Source organism: Carlito syrichta, unplaced genomic scaffold (assembly GCF_000164805.1).
Source record: "Carlito syrichta isolate Samal-C Ts95f unplaced genomic scaffold, Tarsius_syrichta-2.0.1 Scaffold303354, whole genome shotgun sequence".
Classification (NCBI taxonomy): domain Eukaryota; kingdom Metazoa; phylum Chordata; class Mammalia; order Primates; family Tarsiidae; genus Carlito; species Carlito syrichta.
Window position 1 is genome coordinate 162,434 of NW_007247450.1, and position 18,303 is coordinate 180,736.

Genomic DNA, 18,303 nt, shown 5'->3' on the forward strand with positions numbered 1-18,303 from the left:
TTATGTGGTGGTTGTCCTTTATTCTATTAAAACAGTATATTGTGTTAATTATATTTTATTTTTATTTATTTATTTATTTTGGGTTGGAGTCTCACTCTGTCGCCCAGACTGGAGTGCAGAGGCCGCTCCCGGCCACCGCAGCCTCGACCTGCTGGGCTCCGGTGTTCCTTCCGCCTCAGCCTTTCGAGTGGCGGGAATTACAGGCATGCGCTACCACGCCCGGCTAATTTTTGATTTATTGTAGAGATGAGGTCTTGCTGCCCAGGCGGGTCTCGAACCCGTGGGCTCAGGCAATCCACTCACCTCAGCCTCCCAAAGGCGCGGGATTACAGGCTGAGCCACCGAGCCCGGCTGTGTTAATTATATTTTAGATGTTAAGTCAACTTTGACTTTCTGGGATAAATTCCACTTGGTTATGATGAGTAATTTTTATATACTATTGAATTTAGTTAGCTAACATTTTGTTAATTTTTATATGTATACTCATAAGGCATACTGATCTGTAGTATTCTTTTCCAATTGTGTCTTTTTCTGGTTTTGATAGTATTGGTCTCATCAAATACCTCAGGAAGCATCTCTCTTTCATTATTTTCTGAAAGACTTTGCATAGCATTGGTGTTGTTTCTTCTTTAAATATATTATAAAATTTATCTAGGGATCCATAAGGGCCAAAGCTTTTCTTTGTGAGAAGATTTTTTAAATTACCATTTCAACATTACTTTTTATAGTTAGTTATTCCATTTAATCCTAAATCTATTTTGATTATATTTTAATTTCAAGGAAATTTTTCATTTCATCTATGCTGTTTAAATTTGTCTTAAAGTTGTTCACAATATTCACTTATACCAGTGTTTATTTTTGTGAGGTCAGTTATAATACCCTCTTTTTTCATTCTTGAGTTTGACCATGTGTGCCTTTTCTGTATTTATTGGGTAGGAAGGTTGTCTACTTGTTGGTTTTGTTTAGTCAAGTTATTGATTTTGTTGATCTTTAAATATAACCAGCTTTTGATTTTATTGATTTTGTCCATTTCTATTCTCTTTTCCATTTCATTAGTTTCTACTTTGATGTTTAATTTTTCCTTCCTTACTCTTGCTTTGGATTTAATCTATTCTTATTTTTTTCTAATTTCTGAAGATAGAAGCCTAGATTATTTATTTGAAAACTTTTTTTCTATTATAGACATCCAAAGCTATGAATTTTCTAAGCATTGCTTTGCCAGCATGCCATAAATTTTGATATTTTTTGTTTGTTTGTTTAATGCAGTTCAAAATATTTTCCATTTTCTTCCGTGATTTTCCCTTTGACTCATGAGAAACTTAGAGGTAAGCTGCTTCATTTCCAAATATATGAGAATTCCTATAATTTTCTTTCTATCATTATTTTCTACTGGAGCCTCTAAGGAAGAATCTGCTCCTTGCCTCTCTCCTAGCTTTTGGAGGCTGCTTGCAATTTTTGGCATACCTTTGTTCATTGATATATCACTTCGGTTTCTTCCTTTTTCTTTACATGGCATTCTCCCTAGTGTATCTGTCTGTGTCTCCTAAATTTCCCTTTTTTATGAGAACACTAGTCATTGAATTAAGACCTACCCTAATCCAGTATGGCTTCATCTTAACTTGATTGCATCTACGGCTACTCTTTTTCCAAATAAGGTCACATTCTGAGGCTTGGGTAGATAAGCAATTTTAAGGATTAGGAAAATTTAGGGTTAGGAACCTTAACCCTAACCCTAACTCTAACCCTAACTCTAACCTTATTCAACCTGGTACAGTGTATTTAGTCTATTAATGCAATTATTAATATGGTTGAATTTTTAGCTGCCATTTTGCTATTTTTTTCTATGTTTCATGTCCTTTTTATTCCTGTGTTATTCCTTGATTGTCTTTTTATTTGTTTATCTTGGTCATATAACATTTTTAAGTCAATAATTTTAATTTCTTTACTCTATAGATTTTTAAAATTATTTTATTTTAGTAGTGGTTGCTCTAGGGATTACAATGTACATTTAAAATGTTCACACTCTATTATAGGGTTACACTAACTTAATTCCAGTAAAGCATAACAATATTGTTTCATTTGCTCATATCACCATTGCTCTATTGCTAATAACTGCATTTCCTTCTCCTCCTTTTTTGCTATTATTGTTATGCATATTTGATGTCTTTGTATGACATAAATCAAACAAAACAGTTTTATAATTCTTGTTCTATGCAATCTTTTGAAGTTTTAAAAAGAGATCAAGAAAAGAAAATATTTATGTGATGGTATAATATATGTATATGTTCCTTTTGATTGCTCATATATTTACCATTTTGATGCTCTTCATTTCTCCATGTGGATTTAAGTTACTGTCTGGTGCAATTTCCTTTCAGCCTAAAATACTTTATTTAGTGTTTCACCTAAGGCAAATCTGTAGCAACAAATTCTCCCAATCTTTATCCAGAAATAAAAAATAAAATAAAAACCTTACGACTTCTTTCACCTGTGAGAATCTGTGTATGGATTGGGTAACACACTTAAAATTTAAATTTTCAGGTCCATCTCAGCTTTTAATTTCCACTAGCTTTCTTGGATGGCTTCCTTGGAGTCCTCTGCCCATGCTTTCAGTTTCTCAGTCAGCCACGCCTACAGGAGCATGTATCTCGCCTGTTTCTAGGTCTCTCATTTCTAGAATCTCTATATTAAATTTAATGTAGTTCATCACTCACCCCAACTGGGATTGCAACCTCAAAGAAGCAAGTTGCAGATTTTCCCTTTCTCTTCCAACTAATTTTGTTACTTTTTTTTGACCACGCCTATGAGTAGTATGGGATTTCATATTCCATTCCAAATCAAGTCAACACCCTCTGGCCACATGGGGCCTCTGGTTTTCATTGCCAGACTTTCTCTGGTAAAACTATCACTTTAACTGATCAAGATGGCCTTAATATTCCCACAACTTGAATAAACTCTAGGCAGGGTTTCGCCTATCGGCCCGTCTTCTCTTTTCTTAGATCATTTACTTTAGAAAACTTGACTACATTCTTTCTCTACCCTTTTGACATATACATTTTCCAGCTTCTTGTCACTTTACAACCTAACAATATCTTCCTCAAGGATTTAGGAGCCATTCTCCAACCTAACATACTCCAGCACTCTCCCATTATCTCATACCATTGATTAAAAACTCTCTCACCTTTTGGTTCAGCAGAGTTAGGTTCAGTCTCTCTCCTCCTATTGCGATAGTCTTGAGTAATTTCTTCACCAGTTTAACCTCATCCAGTGCAATTTTTCCAGTTTCAGTATATAAAAATATCCATGGAAAAGAATGCTGCAGATTTCTACTCTTCTTACCTAAAGTTCTGTCAGTTTTTCATAAATAAATGTTACTCAATTTGTTGTTTGCCTTTGGTTGATTTTCAAAGCCTTGAATGGTTGTTTTTGGCAATTTACCCAATATTATACATGTTTGTTGGGGAGAGGATTTGCTTACTCTTTCATTTTGCTTCATCTACTTTCCAACATTTTCACAAGTCAAGATTTCAACATTATTGCCAGGAAAAGTTTCCTGGTCATTTACACCTTTGAGAATCTTAGATATCTTTTTTTCAACATAGATTACTTATATTTTTAAAAAAATCTATTGTCACAGCATTACTAATATTTCACTGTGAATATTTGACCACACAAAAGATGATTTTCTGTTTGCACATGTCTCCTTATTTCTCTTTATTTTACTTAGTGAAACATTTCTTCCAGGATAGGTTAACACTTTGTTTTCTTCCTTACTATCTCTCTCCCTCTCTTTTGTTATTTTTTTCTCCTCTGAAGGTGTTTGTCAGTTGTTAAGCTAGATGAATTCTACCCACTAATCATCACTTATTACAGAAATATTTACACTTCCAAAAAGAAATAGTTAAGCAAATTGGCACAATGACTTTTTATTTTTAATTTTTACCCACCAGATTGAGTGTGCTGATCCACTAAATGCCAGTCTTTTGTCCTCCGTTTTTAAAAAGGAAAGGTGATACTCAAATCTATAATTATACATCTCAAGATCTTTTGTCTCTTTATGAATCAAGTCCATTGTCTGCTTACATGCTTCTCAGTGACATCTGTGAAGGTGGATTATGTATACGGAACAGTGGTGGATAAATCCACACCAAAATTCCTTTGCAGATCTTAAGTGTTTGTCATTTAAGCTCAGTGATTCATTTGCATTCCAACATTTAACCTTCCTGCATATTTTTACTGTCTCATCTAATAATTCATATTTGCCTGCTTTAAAATTTTCTGACCTACTTTTCCAAAGTTATTTTTGATAATTTTACTAATATATTTCTCAACACTCACATTCTTCCATATGTTGTGTGTACGTAGCTAATACATGCATATGCAAAAAGCACACAGTTATGATTATACAATTAAAGTTGGATTTATGTAGGGTTAGGGTTAAGCTATCATTTATCTTTATTTGTAAGATGATGTAATCAAGACACAAAGAGTTTAAGAAGCATGTTAACATAACAATAAAAAAATTACTTTATAAAGTTCCTCATGAAATATGAAGTGCCACACTTAATATTAGGCAATGTTTATGTATCACTTGATGTGTGCCAAGGAGATTTCTAAGGGCTATAGTTTAATAATTTATTTAGTCTTTATATTAATACTGTGAACTAGATATTGTCATTATCACCATTTAATAAGCAAAGACGTGCATGCAGGGAAAATTAAGAATGTCTCGAGATTACACATAACAAAACATAACTAACTTGTAGTAATTTACAATAATAGACTGTGACAGGTGCTAGTCTAAGATCTTTATGTGCTTAATATATTTAAATAATACACTTAATAAAATTATCATAACGACCAGCAACTATTATTATTGTTATCTTCATATTGTAAATAGGTAAATTAAAGCATACAGATGTTAAATTACTTGTCATATTCATATAACTGGTAAGTGATCAATGTGGGATTGGAGTCCCACAGTTTATCCCTTTATTAAGGGTTGGAGCTGGTATTTGAACTTCAGTCACTTGGTCTCAGAGCCCATGCTTTGTGGCTGCTTTCTAGTGTCTTGCACAGCAATTGCATATGAATTTTTGGTAGACTTTTGAAGTTTGGGATTCGAAGAAACTTCAAAAGTGACCATCGTATAAAAAATTTATCTTGCATCTATTGAAAAATCCTCTCCAAAATATCATCAATAACTTTTTCTGTCGGGTCTATTTGAAAAAGTCTGCTAATAAAGGATATATTAACCCAAGAAGCAACTTTTTCTGAGGTAACGTTATTAGAACGCACTTTGCTCTATTGTGATGAAATTTGTATTCTTACAGATGCAATTAAATGCCTTGGAGTCTGAATTGGCCCTCTAAAGTCACAAAAAACAGTTCCATTTCTCTTCCACATTATGCCCTTTAAACATATGAAATAAAGCTTCTAAGGAATGTTCTCTATTTTCTTGAAGTATTCCACATGTAACACAGCTTTGAGTTTCCTTACCATCCTAATTCTCCCCCCTCTGTATAAGTGACTTTATAAATTTCCTCCTGAATCATGAAGCACCACACATAATATTTGTTCTGAACATGGTAGAATACAGCAGAGCTAAATCTTTCCATTTCATTAATAGAAAGAGTGTAGTGTAATGATTAAAAGGGTAGATGCTGAAATTAACTCTCTGGTTTTGATTTCTGCTCCTGACACTTATAACTGCATTACTTTGAACAAATTTCCTCAACTCTCTATGCCTCAGTTGCCTCCTTGGTAAAATAGGGATAATAATTGTGCCTGTTTTGGTGAATTGGTATGAGGATTCAGTACGATCACAGAGTTCAACATTTAGAAAAGTGTCTGGCATGTAAGTCTGAGATCAGAAACTGTAGGTAACATTATTTAAAAATTCAGACCCTATTGAAGGTCTACTGTGTATAGACATTGACATTGTAAAGCAGGAAAAGTTGTAGTCTGCATCCCCAAGGCATTTCTACTTAAGATTCTAGACTTTATATTTCTTGTGAAGCTATCTATGATTGCATTTGACTTTGGTAAATCATAAATCATGTCACACTGTGGACTCATAATTAGATAATAGTAAGGGAAACTCCTTGAGCCTTTTTCATGGCTGCTCCTGCGAATGTGATACCTTATCCTATTCTGTGGTAATCTAGGTCACCTAGTGACATCTTTTGGAGTCCCGATTGTGTCTTCTGGGGTACTGGGTTTCTATCCAAGCTCCATGTCATATGTGCATATGAAAAACCTTCCATCAACGTTGTCAGCCAAGACATTGATGAAATGTGAAGCAGAACACAATCAAAGGCACAGTCTACAGCAACCCATTAGAGAGATCCCTATGGGGAGTCACCTACACAATTAGGAATCCACCTAGCAGTACTCACACCCAGAACCTTTCTTCATTTTGCTAATAAAGACACTATGGGAAATTTTTTCGGAAGCCTTGTTTAAATCCAAACGTCTATCATCAATTTATATAGCATTACCTGCTTAGTAATCCTGATTCTACTCTTTAAAAAAAAAGAGGAAATAAGCTTATTTGGATGCAATTGTTCATTGTTCCCAGAGAACCTGTGCTGATTCTTAGATAGTAATAACTATCTTCTTTTATAAGGGCTCTCAGAAATCTTTTAAAGAATCACTTATATTTTCTAACGGGGATTAATAGTGAATGTGTCTTTTGTACTTTAAGATATATTTCTGCTTCATTTGAAAGTTGTGACTTTATTTTTCTATCACCAATCTTGTCTCCACCATTAACTACCAAGACAGATAATGATGGCTTAGAAATCTCATTTACAAATCCTCTCAGAGTTTTGAGATTTAATTTTTCAGGGCCTCAACACTTGAAGTTTTTAAAGATATCCCTTGCAATCACCTCATTTAGTTTGGTTTCAATCACTCTTCCCTGATGCTTTCCAGCCCTCTCCAATCTGAAAATCTCTCTTGATAGAAGTTGAAAACATAATCTGTTATTACACCACTGAGCTCAAATTGATAACTTCTTTTTTTGCTGAAAATAAATTACCTTCTTTAATATCTTTTTCATTTTTGTAACCTCTATTCTTTCTGATTGTAGTCTTCATGACCACTTTCTTAGGCCTGTGACATTTGTATATCTGTCGAAGTATAGGCCCTTCTTTTGTATAACTGATCACTCCTTTCACAAACATATATTGAGTGCCTGTAGTTGTCAAGCACTGTTCTAGGCACCGAGGATATAGTGGTAAGTGAAACAGACATATTCCTTGTCTTACATGCCTTATATTCTAGTGTCTGGTGTAAATCTTTATTTGTTCTTTGAATTTTTTTCTTTCTCTTCACGTTTTTCAACCTAAGACAGTTTTCTTTTATATACAGAGCATTTATTTTGTGAGCACCGCCTAACCTTTTTGAGATGATTTTTCAGTTAGATCTCAAAATGAGGAATCTTAAAATAGGTATTAGTTAGCATCCTCCCCCACCCCGAAATTAGTCCTTGAAATTAGCTCTCTGAATATCTATGTCAATATCTAGTTTCCCCCATCATCTCTCTTCCATAATGTTTCCATAATTTTGTAAAACTACAGATAGCAATATAGGATCAAGAATCTTTGTCCTAATTCATGCATATGTTGGGTTTTAAGTCTTGAATAATTTCTTTTTCACTTCTTTATTATTCCATTATGATGGTGTATGGATTTTTTTCATGGATTTATTATGTCACCTAGATATTTCAGCAACTCATTAGAGTTTTATTAGGGACATACTGAAATATGGGCTTAGATTTCTCTCTTCTGCACGTGATACTACTTTTTATTTTGAATTTAAAATTTTGTCTGCATTCTAGGAATAGCCCTGCACTAGTCTATGCCATCCTTGTTATATGGACTTGGAGCATGCTACAGTTTCCACTTGACCTGGCAGGTAAGTGTCTTGATGTTTGTGCAAAGAAACAGAAAATTACAACCCTTGATTATAAACTGTAAGCTAAGAAGGCAATTGAGAGGATTATCATTGTGATATCCCAGTGTTAGTTCCAGTTCAGCTTAGAAGGAAAGTAGATTGAAACTTAGTGAAGCCAGGAATGGATCCACTCTGGTGCATGGTAAGCTTAAGATAGTTGAGTGGATAATCGCATGACTGTATTGTTCACTTCAAACAATGGTTCCATTAGTTGTGATTTATAAAACCTCTTGCAAACCAGTTAATGTATCTGTGGGTTGAGGACTCTTGTGATGACACAATAAGATACAAAGTAAAGTGCTGAGCAATTTGCTTGCGTACAAGTGTTATCTCCTGGTGTTTGTAAAAGGTTATTTTCATTCCTTTATCAGACCCATGTATTAGAACCTCAGAAGGAGTAAGAGTAGTTTCAGAATCACACATTAAAAATTAAAATTTTCTTCAGTGGTAGCCCTTAGAATCCCGTTGATTTTACTTTAACAAAGACATTAACCTCTAAGGTTTTTGCAAAATGTAAGCTATTTCCCAGACATTTCATACTAGCGATGATCCAGAGAGCTACACTGTCCAACAGGGTTCCCACTAGTCATATGTGACTCTTTAACTTAAAATTAATTAAAATTAAATGGCATTAAAAGTTCAGTTCCTCAGTCACACTAGTCACATTTCAAGTACTCAGTTGTCACTAATATGGCTACTATATTGGACAACAGAGATATAGAACATTTCTCCCACCCCCGAAAGTTCAGCTCAACAGTGTTGATCTTGAGTCATCCCATACCTCCTTGGAACCTTAGAATTTTGATCGACATTTTCCTGGATGTCACTTTACTCTTAAGAAAGCCTAGATGTTAATAATTACATTTTCCTTAGTCTGACTTGTAGTTTTATTTAATAACACTCTACCTGATGGCCTCAGGATTAGAATGAATCCTTGGGATAGAATATTTAAAATTTTTGCATATTTTTTGGTTCCCTTTGATAAGCTTAGAGGTCTGAGGCCATTTTAGACCTTAGTATCCACTTTCAGAAACAAAACCGTCACCACAATAGATGTTGAAACTTGCTGTGCCCTTTTTTAAATACCAAAAGCCCAATCTCTAATTAATATTTGCAAATAAGTGCTAATAACACACACACACACACACACACACACACACACACACTCAGACCCATAGATTTTGTCTTAGTGTGCCTGAGTCACCATTAGTCTGCTGGTGTCTACTCATAGAATATTGGATGCCATCACTGTCGATATTGGTTAATACCCTTAGAAGTTCCTTTGGGAATCATTTTCAGACCATAATTTCTTAGGAAAGGCTATTGTTTAACTTACCTTGGTTTTTCTTGTCATTCATTCTACTGATCCTCGCCTTCCTATATCTTGTGGTTTATAGACTTTGCTAAGAACATTTTTGTTTAAGAAAGAAATTTTATAAAACTTCCGGGGTGATAATGCTATGCAGCTGTTTAAAAAACAAAGACCAAATGTTACTTCTGACTAAATAACTATTGTATTTTTTAACAAACAGTGCATTATGTTCATCCATATCAAAGCAGCTTCATAATATTTGCAGGCTCCAGTAGACGGAGGCATTCTTTGTTTGAAAGCTCCAAATGGAAAGCTTCATTATTATAAAAGGATTATTTTCTGCCCTTGACCCTGAATTAAATTTACATTTGAGAAATTAAAACAAAAGGTTCGTCTGTTGATTGGCCCTCCTTTTGTTCAACTGGAAAATCAGTAATTATATCCAGTCTTTCTTGTAAACTGTGAAACAAAGAATTAGGACAAAATAAAATAACAATGGCATTTATTGAGCTCTTTCTCACCATCATTAGAAAAATATGTCTAATGTGAATTAAGTCTAAATTTGAATATAAGCACTTGAATTTTCATAGCATAATTTACACGTCTAACTGAGTGAGTTAACCAGTAAATAGGTAGATCCTAAAGAGAGGGTTTAGGATGATCGAGGCTGTGTACACTTTGCTCCATCTCCCAAATTTACTGGTCCAGCAAGTCATTCTTGATCCTAAGGGAAGGACTGAGAGAGGGAGTGGAGAGAAGGCAGGGTCATTATTCTAACAGAAACAAAATGAGCCAATGATTGATCCCCTCTTCCCACAGATATCATTATTATCCCAGTTTTCAACAGAAGAAACTTGAGGCCCAGAAAGGTTAAGTGACTCCAACAGCATCTCATTGCTAGTAAATGCGGCAGAAGGAGAGGCAGCCACATTCCCTTGAGTCAGGCTACTGTGGACTTGAGTCAGGCTACCATGCTGCCTCCGTAATCTGCAGACCCCAAGATTATCCTGCCAGTCTCTGTTATTCTTTATTTCCACAATAATCAAGACCCGATGCCTGAGTAGCTTGGACTACAGGTATGCACTACCATCCCAGAGTGAGAACTAGATGATCGGAAATGTTTTACATGAATAGGAACCACATGGCTGGGTGCTTTCATTTGCTCCACCCTCTTTTAAATTACAAAATCACTTCCAATCACTGACTGGCACAGCCCCCATCATTAATGACTTGTCCCCATTACATTCTGTCTACCATGTCTGTTATTTCAGATAGATGGTAACTGGTCTGTCTTGCATTTTCAGTACAGCATTTTGTGTGCCCCTTGTCTGTGACAGCAAGGGGCTTCCTCGGCCTGTTCTTCTGCCAGTACAGCGCAGATCTGTGGAACATTGGAATAAGCGTCTTCATACAAGATGGTCCCTTCCTTGTGGTACGTCTCGTACTGATGACCTATTTCAAGGTGATCAATCAGATGCTGGTGTTCTTTGCTGCGAAAAATTTCCTCGTGGTGGTGTTGCAACTCTACCGTTTGGTGGTGCTGGCATTGTGTGTCCGTGCTTCCTTGCAAAGTCAGTCAGAAGGCCCAAAAGGAGAATACATCTGCCCGGGGCAGACCTCTGAGAGTGGGCTCTTCCCCCAGGACTGGCAGAGCGATTCTAAGGATGACCTGGATATTCCTCTGCAGGCCTCCCCAGTCACCTCCGATGACTCCCACCTCACACCATAGCTCATTTTTCAAAGTGGCACACTTTCTGGTTCTTCTTACAAACAGGATCCTTCCCTCCCCTGCACCCCCAACCTTGGTATGTAGTAATTTTCAAAAGAACAACATAAAAAGTCATCTTCAACCAAAGCCAAGGAATTTTCTTTCTTAAACCGAATGGAAGGAACCTTGATTAGTGGCTGTTGCTACAACTTCCGTGTAACGGTATCAGATGTTGTCATTGTTCAACGACTAAGTGATTTGTTTGTCTTGAACTGTTTGAAAAGCTATGGACAGGGTTAGAGTGACATGCCCTCGAAAGATTTAGCGCAGACAAACTGTCGCGGCTGTTACCTGAAAATAGAGACGCTTTGAACTTTGGCTCCATTGTCAGACTATCTCGTCTGATCTTTTCTGCAATGTCCCTCTGACATCAAAAAATGTACATTCAGTGAATGCAGAACAAATGAAGGGAAAAGTGCCTTTAAAATTACCTCACTGTGGGCTGGAAGCAGCGAAACTCTTTGCCCAGCTTCCGTGTCATAGAGAGCCCTATTCACCGCTGCACAAGCCTTCCCAGGAAAATCATTTTTCTGGGCTGATGTGGTATTCTGTCATGGCGCATATGCTCTTACAGAAATTTTATTGCTTTTGGCTTGAGTACTACAAAATTCACAGCAAGCCATTTCGGTTACATATCTGCTGGTGGCAAGGCAGGAAATACTGGTGAAATGCTAGCAAAGTCACAATTTCCACTCTGAACATGATTTGCAGTGTTCCTCAGTATTTTTCTGAACCCTATTTTACCATTTTCTATATTGCCAAGTCGAATCATGTGGGCTGATGCAGAGAAGCTCTGAAGCAGTGAATAAAGGTGTTCCGGGCCCTGTAAGTGTTACCATGGTTTCTGGTGTCTGCCAGCAGTAGCGAACAAAGCTGCAGCTCCTCTGAACCGCCACTCCTGGAGGCGGCCTTTGGTCTCAGAGAACATGGTGATGGAGATTGCATCAGCTACACCCACGACCAACAGCCCTTGATGAGTGACAGAGGTTGGAATATGCCACGGCATTGTGGAAATCAATCAATCCGCTTTATTTTCCTGCACTAACACTTCATTTTCCCAGTATTGCAATAGCCATACTTTCCCTTAACATACCTCTCTCCTTTTCAGATGAAGGTGATTCAGAACCTTTTTACGTGATTTTTTGCTTTTAAAGATACAGTGGGAACATTTGCTGAGGTGCATAGCAGTAATTACATGAGGCAAACAGTTCCAAAACTGTTCTTTTAGGTTTAAAAGCCTAATTCCTCCTGTGTTAGTAAGCTCAGGAATTCAAAGGGACATTTAAGACAGGGTATGCTCTTAATTGGATATAGCTTATTGGCAAGCACTTAAGACAATTTTATCTGTAAATTTCTGTGTGACATGGTATCTATTCAAAACATTTGATACAAAGTTTTATAGACAAATTCTGTTTTTATACAGAGTAATGCATATTTTCCGATAAATGGCTTTTTCAGGGCCATTCAGTTATATGTTTTTATTTCTTTCTTCCTTGTGTTTCTATTTTTAACAGTATAATGATTGTAAAATGACACATGAAACTAGTGGGATACATTTATAATTATCCATAATAATTTTATAAAAGTTAAGATCAGGCAATTATATTTATATGAAGTAAAGAACTTGACAGCTTTTAAGGGCATGTTATTTAAAACACTTAGCAATTGAAAGCAAAATAATAACTGCTATTTATAAAAATGCCTCAGCAGAATCTGTTTTTATGTTGACTGCTTTATGTTGAATATTTCCTTCCACAACATATATGTGCTGCTTATTATTGCAGATTTGCTCATGGCATATTTTTCATGTTTTAATTTTTTTTCTTCCAGCAAAATAAACATTAAGCCTCTAAAAATAGATAAAGTATAAAGTAGTACGGCTGTTGCAAAGATATTTTTAAATGCTTTCAAATCTGAGACTTGGCTTGGCTTCATGAATGAGTTTCTGGTTTTTAAATAAAGTATTTTGTAATTAGCACTCCTCTGAAGGCCTGAGAAATAAGAAGTCTGTCCAAAGTCTGGCTTTATTTAGAGTACTAGGAAGCCAAAGAGCACCTAGGACCATCTCGCCAAATAATGCTGGCAAAAATAGACACATGTTCTGCAAGGTTTTCCAGGAAAATCTGCTCAAGGCAGCATTTGTTAACCTAACTGCCAGTACTCCCATTGCCTTAGACTGGCTGCTTTTACAGTAGAAAAAAGAAATCTGTATTCATTTAGTTTATTTGAAAAGATTCCTAAGTCTAGGTTATAGCCATCCCTAGGACTCCGATGAAAGTTAAAAATCTATTCAGTTAATTATATGTTTTTAGCATAGACTGATAAACATTGTAATGTTTTGAATCATACAAGTGTTTGTTATAAAGTAGCTGGATCATCATTTACCTCCCATATGTTGACATCCTGGGACTAGTTTACATTTTATTTCTCATAAGATTACTGACTCACATCATCTGTATAATATGATACAAGCCATTCTCTCTGCCATGCCTCCCCTCCCAGACACACATCAGGCCAATGCCCAACAACTGAAGAAAGTGGCTTATTTGAGGTGCTGTTGCTATTATTGCCATTGCTATTTAACTGCTTGATTAAGGCGCCATCAAATGGTCTACCTAAAAACACATTATTCCACATGTGAGAAAACACAGTGTACCTGTTTTAATGATACTGTGCAGAAACATATCTCATGGCCATCATGTGGGTTTTCTTGGCCTTACTGGGGGAGTCCCAGAGAACATGACTTGACTTGATAAGATTATTCAACCACAATTCTCTTTGATTATCCTTTAATTTTTATTTAAGCTGTAATTGCGAGCATAAGAAAATAAAATTTTGAACTGGCCAGTAACATTCTTTCTAATGTTCTAATGAAGAATCCGAAATTTACTCTTGGCTTTGTTGTAGTTCCATGAACACACAGCATTATAAAACCATAAAGATATAGCAAAGAAATACCAGGATTCACTATTGTAATACTAATTGTTAACTCATTATTTAACAGAAATTTTTCAAAGCTCTGGAAAGGTATGCATTGAAGGTGTACATGCTTTTTCACCCAGGATTCAAAGTTGAATGTTGACTCATCGTCTTTGGCATTTAATCTTAATGATTCTTAACAAGCTCTGCTAGTCAAAGAGAGAAAGAATTTCAAAGGCCAGGCCTGTATCCGACTCAGCTCTTCTCTGGTGCCAAGAGAGATGTTGAACTATACTGCCGAGGCTTAGAGATGCAAGAGAAAAACCAAACTGTCTTGAATTACCAGGGAAAAGGAGACTGTAGCTTATTTTCTAATTTCAGACTTTGCTTTTTACTTAGTGGACATTCTGATCCACTCTCAGAAACATCTGATTAAGGGTTAAACCAGGCAGCTGGAGGATGTTTACGATTTTGAGGCTTCAAATAACTTTCCATATGATGGGAGTACTCTAAACAATGTTTGAATAATTAACTGTTACAGCCTTATAGTTCATGAGTATCCATCCTCTGAATCTTTCTTGCTAGCATACTGTATAAAAATATTTTCTCTACAGTGTTTATATTTATACTATTTTACTATGAATGACCTTTGTATTTTATTATGCATATTAAATAGTGTGTGCACAACTGTATCTTAATGACTTTTTTTTGTCTGCCTTTCATGCCTTTGTTCTCTACTGTTATTCATTTCCTTTATGGTTTTTAAACTCTGGTTTAAAAAATAAAACTGATCTATTTAGAATATGATTAAAGTGACATTTCAAACCAGTGAGGAAAGGCTGACCAACTTTACAAATAATGTTGGGAAATTTTACAATCCATCTGGAAAAAATAAAGTTAGATTTCAATCTCATGCAATATATAGAAATAAATTCCAGATGGATTAAAGATCTAAATGTAAAATGAAAACTATAAATATTAGAAGAAAATATGGGATGTGTCTTTAGCATCTGGGTAATGGGAAAGTTCTTCTGAAGCAAGGCCTGGAACCCAGAGCTACAAAAGAAGAGATTGACAGATTTTCCTGCATAAAAGTTAAACACTTTTGAATGGCAAAAGGTATCATAAATACATCACAAAAGTCAATTGGTTTTCTATACACAAACATTACATAGAATATATATTTGAAGAAAATAGTTCCTTTACAATATGAACTAAAACCATAAAGCACATAGGAATAAACTTAAGAAATGTACAAGATCTATATGAAGAAAACTTTAAAATGATCTTGAGGGCCATAAATCAGTAATTTAACAGATAGAAATATATACTCTATTAGAGATTCATGAGAAGGCTTGATATTTGAAAGAGCATCAGTTTTCCCTAAATTGATCTACAAATTTAACACAATTTCTGTAATGTTATCTGAAAGATTTTAATTTTTAGTGACTACACGTGGTGATTCTTAAGATTTCATGGCAAAAATAAGCACAAAAGAATAGCTGGAACATACTAAAAGAAAAATTATAGCGAACTTTTGATATATTTAAATATATTATACAGTCACAATAACCAAGAGAATTTGGTTTTGGCACATGAAAAGGCAGGCAAAAAATTGAACAGAATAAGGTTAATTGACAGCTGGATCTACATTAGGGATTCTGATATATGATAAATCATGGGGTGAACGTAAAATATTATAAGTGGTTTTGGTTTTGGAAAATATTAAATTGGATCCCTACCTCAATACTTATGTCCAAAACATTTCCAGATGGCCAAATAATTAACATTTAAAATAAAAAATAAACATAGAGAACTTTGTTCTTATAATTGTAACGGTGAGAATGCTTTCTAAGCAAGATATAAAACCAGAAACCTTAGAAGACTTATAAATTTTAGTTCATAAAATTAACAATTTTAGCATCTTAAAATACCATAAGTGAACTCAAAAGTTGAACAACAAACTGTGTAAATATATTTGCAATAAATACAATAAAACATTAGTTTTCTTAGTGAACAAACAGTCCTTACAAATAAGAGAAAAAAGTAAAAGCCTACTGGAAAAAACATGAAGCAAAAGCATAAGTATGTGGTTCACTGCACAAGGAATAGTTGGAGAAATGCAAATTAAACCACAATGAAATTTCATTTTCCAAATGCAGGCTAGACTACAAGGTAACCATTTTTCATGGACTGGGTTGGCAAAGACCCAAAATTCTTTTAGAGTGCTGGATTCAAGGGGGTCAGAAGTAGGCCTTCCTGGTCATATCTAGTAAGGGTATAAATTGGTACAACTTCTTTGAAAGAAGATTTGGCAATATCAGTTAGAAAAAAATAAATATATCATCTGACCTAGCAACTTCAGTTCTAAGAATGTATCCTGCAGATACATGTGTAAAAATTTGTACAAAGTTGTTTGGTTCAATATTTTCTATGGCAGTGGCATAGTGCCCATTGGTGGGGTTATGGTTAAATAATGAACCTCTACACTATATAATACCATGATTTTTTTTTTAAAGAATGAAGTAGATTTATAAGTGTTGATAGGAAGTAAATGCTTAGATATTTTGGTAGGCAACAATAAAGGTGCAAAACAAGTTAGCATGTCACTGAAAACCTTATCTATACCTTCTCAGGTGGCTTATAAACATATGAAAGTTTTTAACAATCATGGACATTTCTTCTTTTTACTTTTGTGCTTTTAATAGTTTGGATTTTTTAATTTATGCATTACTTTTGTAATTTAAAGAATAATCATAAAGAAACCTCACTATGTAAACTTTATATGAGCCTCCTGCCAAGTTCAGAGGCTTTGATGTCATTTTGCAACTGAAGTTAAAACACATCATTTATTTTCACCCAAGAAAATAAAGAATAAAGACCGCTATTATAACTAGGGAAGGTCTTCATAAGATTTAGATAAATCAAGGGCTTAAACTATGTCAAATTCTGCTTGCCTTATGAAGTGTCAAATACTTGGGAAAAGAAATAACGAATAGATCTATAAGAGCACAGAAAAATCAAACTGGCCGAAAAAATTCACTGGGTCTTTCTTGATGAGTACCATGGAGACTACTTTGCAGCTGCCAGTCTGACTCTTCCACCATCCCTGACATTTATAGAGCCACCAGAAGAAACCATTGAGGAATTTCACTTTGAATTACATAGTCATACTGATTTCGCCAGGAGAGACTGAGAACCCTGAAAGAGAAAACTTCAGAAAGGATCTATGCATCTGTTTCCAAGTCTGTATTCACAGCCCATCTAATCTGTGTATGTAAGCTTTTTTGATTTTGCCAAATATTTACTACATTTATAATTGATTGTGGTAAGTGATCAAATGGATCATATGCAAATCTGATCAAATTATTGAGAAAAACAAAAATCCCAAAACCAACCATATGTCAAATATCATATAGTCTTTGTATCCAAACTAAGAATTTTGGGCAAGGAAAATTGGATCTACAAGACAAAATATGTTTCCTCTGTGGATGCTGGTGTTCAGCTTCTGCCAAATGCATAGCTGAAGAATTCAGATGGTTGTGGGTCTGGGATCTTGGGCGTTGTTTCCACCTTCTGGCAAAAAATATTCTTCTCTGTTATGCAAGGGTTCCCATAAGACCTAAGTGACAGTTAACAGCTGGGTCAAATGCTATAATTATTTCATCAGCTCACTTGGTCTCAACTAATTCTTATGACTAGTGGTTTTTAATGGGTATCTCTAACCCAAACCTCTTTCCTGTACTCTATGCCTGGATTTGTATCTCCTCGTGAATATTCTGCAAGTATCCCAGACTCAAAATATATAGAATACATATCTTACCACACTCAACCCCCAGTCTACTCCCTTTCCTGTGTTCTAAATAAAGAACAATTAAAAAGTAATTATAAAAAAGGCAAAATCAAATATATCCTTGACACTTACCTTCTTTCTGAGTAAGCCCCAAATTCTTACAAACTTTATCCTATCATCTCTATGCCAAGTGCTGCTATCTTAATTTTGTGTCACATCATTTCTTGCCTCCGTGATTGCAATTATTTCCCAGCAGGTCTTCCGACCTCCTGGTTTAATCCTTCATAATACTCTTCCAAACTGCATTCAGAGGCGGCTGTGCTAAAATGCATATTTGATCATGTGTCTATTCTATTTAAAACACTTTGAGGATATCTCACTGCCCACAAGATCAAACCTAAAGTCCCAAGAAAATAATTGAGACCTTCCACAAGCTTGCCCTAACCTAACTCTTTAACTGTGTTTCCTGCCGGGCTCGGTGGCTCAGCCTGTAATCCCGCGCCTTTGGGAGGCTGAGGTGAGTGGATTGCCTGAGCCCGTGGGTTCGAGACCCGC

The 18,303-nt window shown here is 35.4% G+C and overlaps 1 protein-coding gene across 1 annotated transcript in view; it reads left to right on the plus strand.

The window, feature by feature from the left end:
- Positions 1 to 14,639, plus strand: part of TMEM26 (transmembrane protein 26) — a 45,950-nt gene extending 31,311 nt beyond the window's left edge. Inside the window, exons 5-6 of the mRNA XM_008058466.1 lie at positions 7,841 to 7,917; positions 10,573 to 14,639. Coding sequence (XP_008056657.1) covers positions 7,841 to 7,917; positions 10,573 to 10,997 — 502 coding nt within the window. The 3' untranslated portion in view covers positions 10,998 to 14,639. The remainder of the gene's footprint in view (positions 1 to 7,840; positions 7,918 to 10,572) is intronic.
- Positions 14,640 to 18,303: the final 3,664 nt, after the last annotated feature.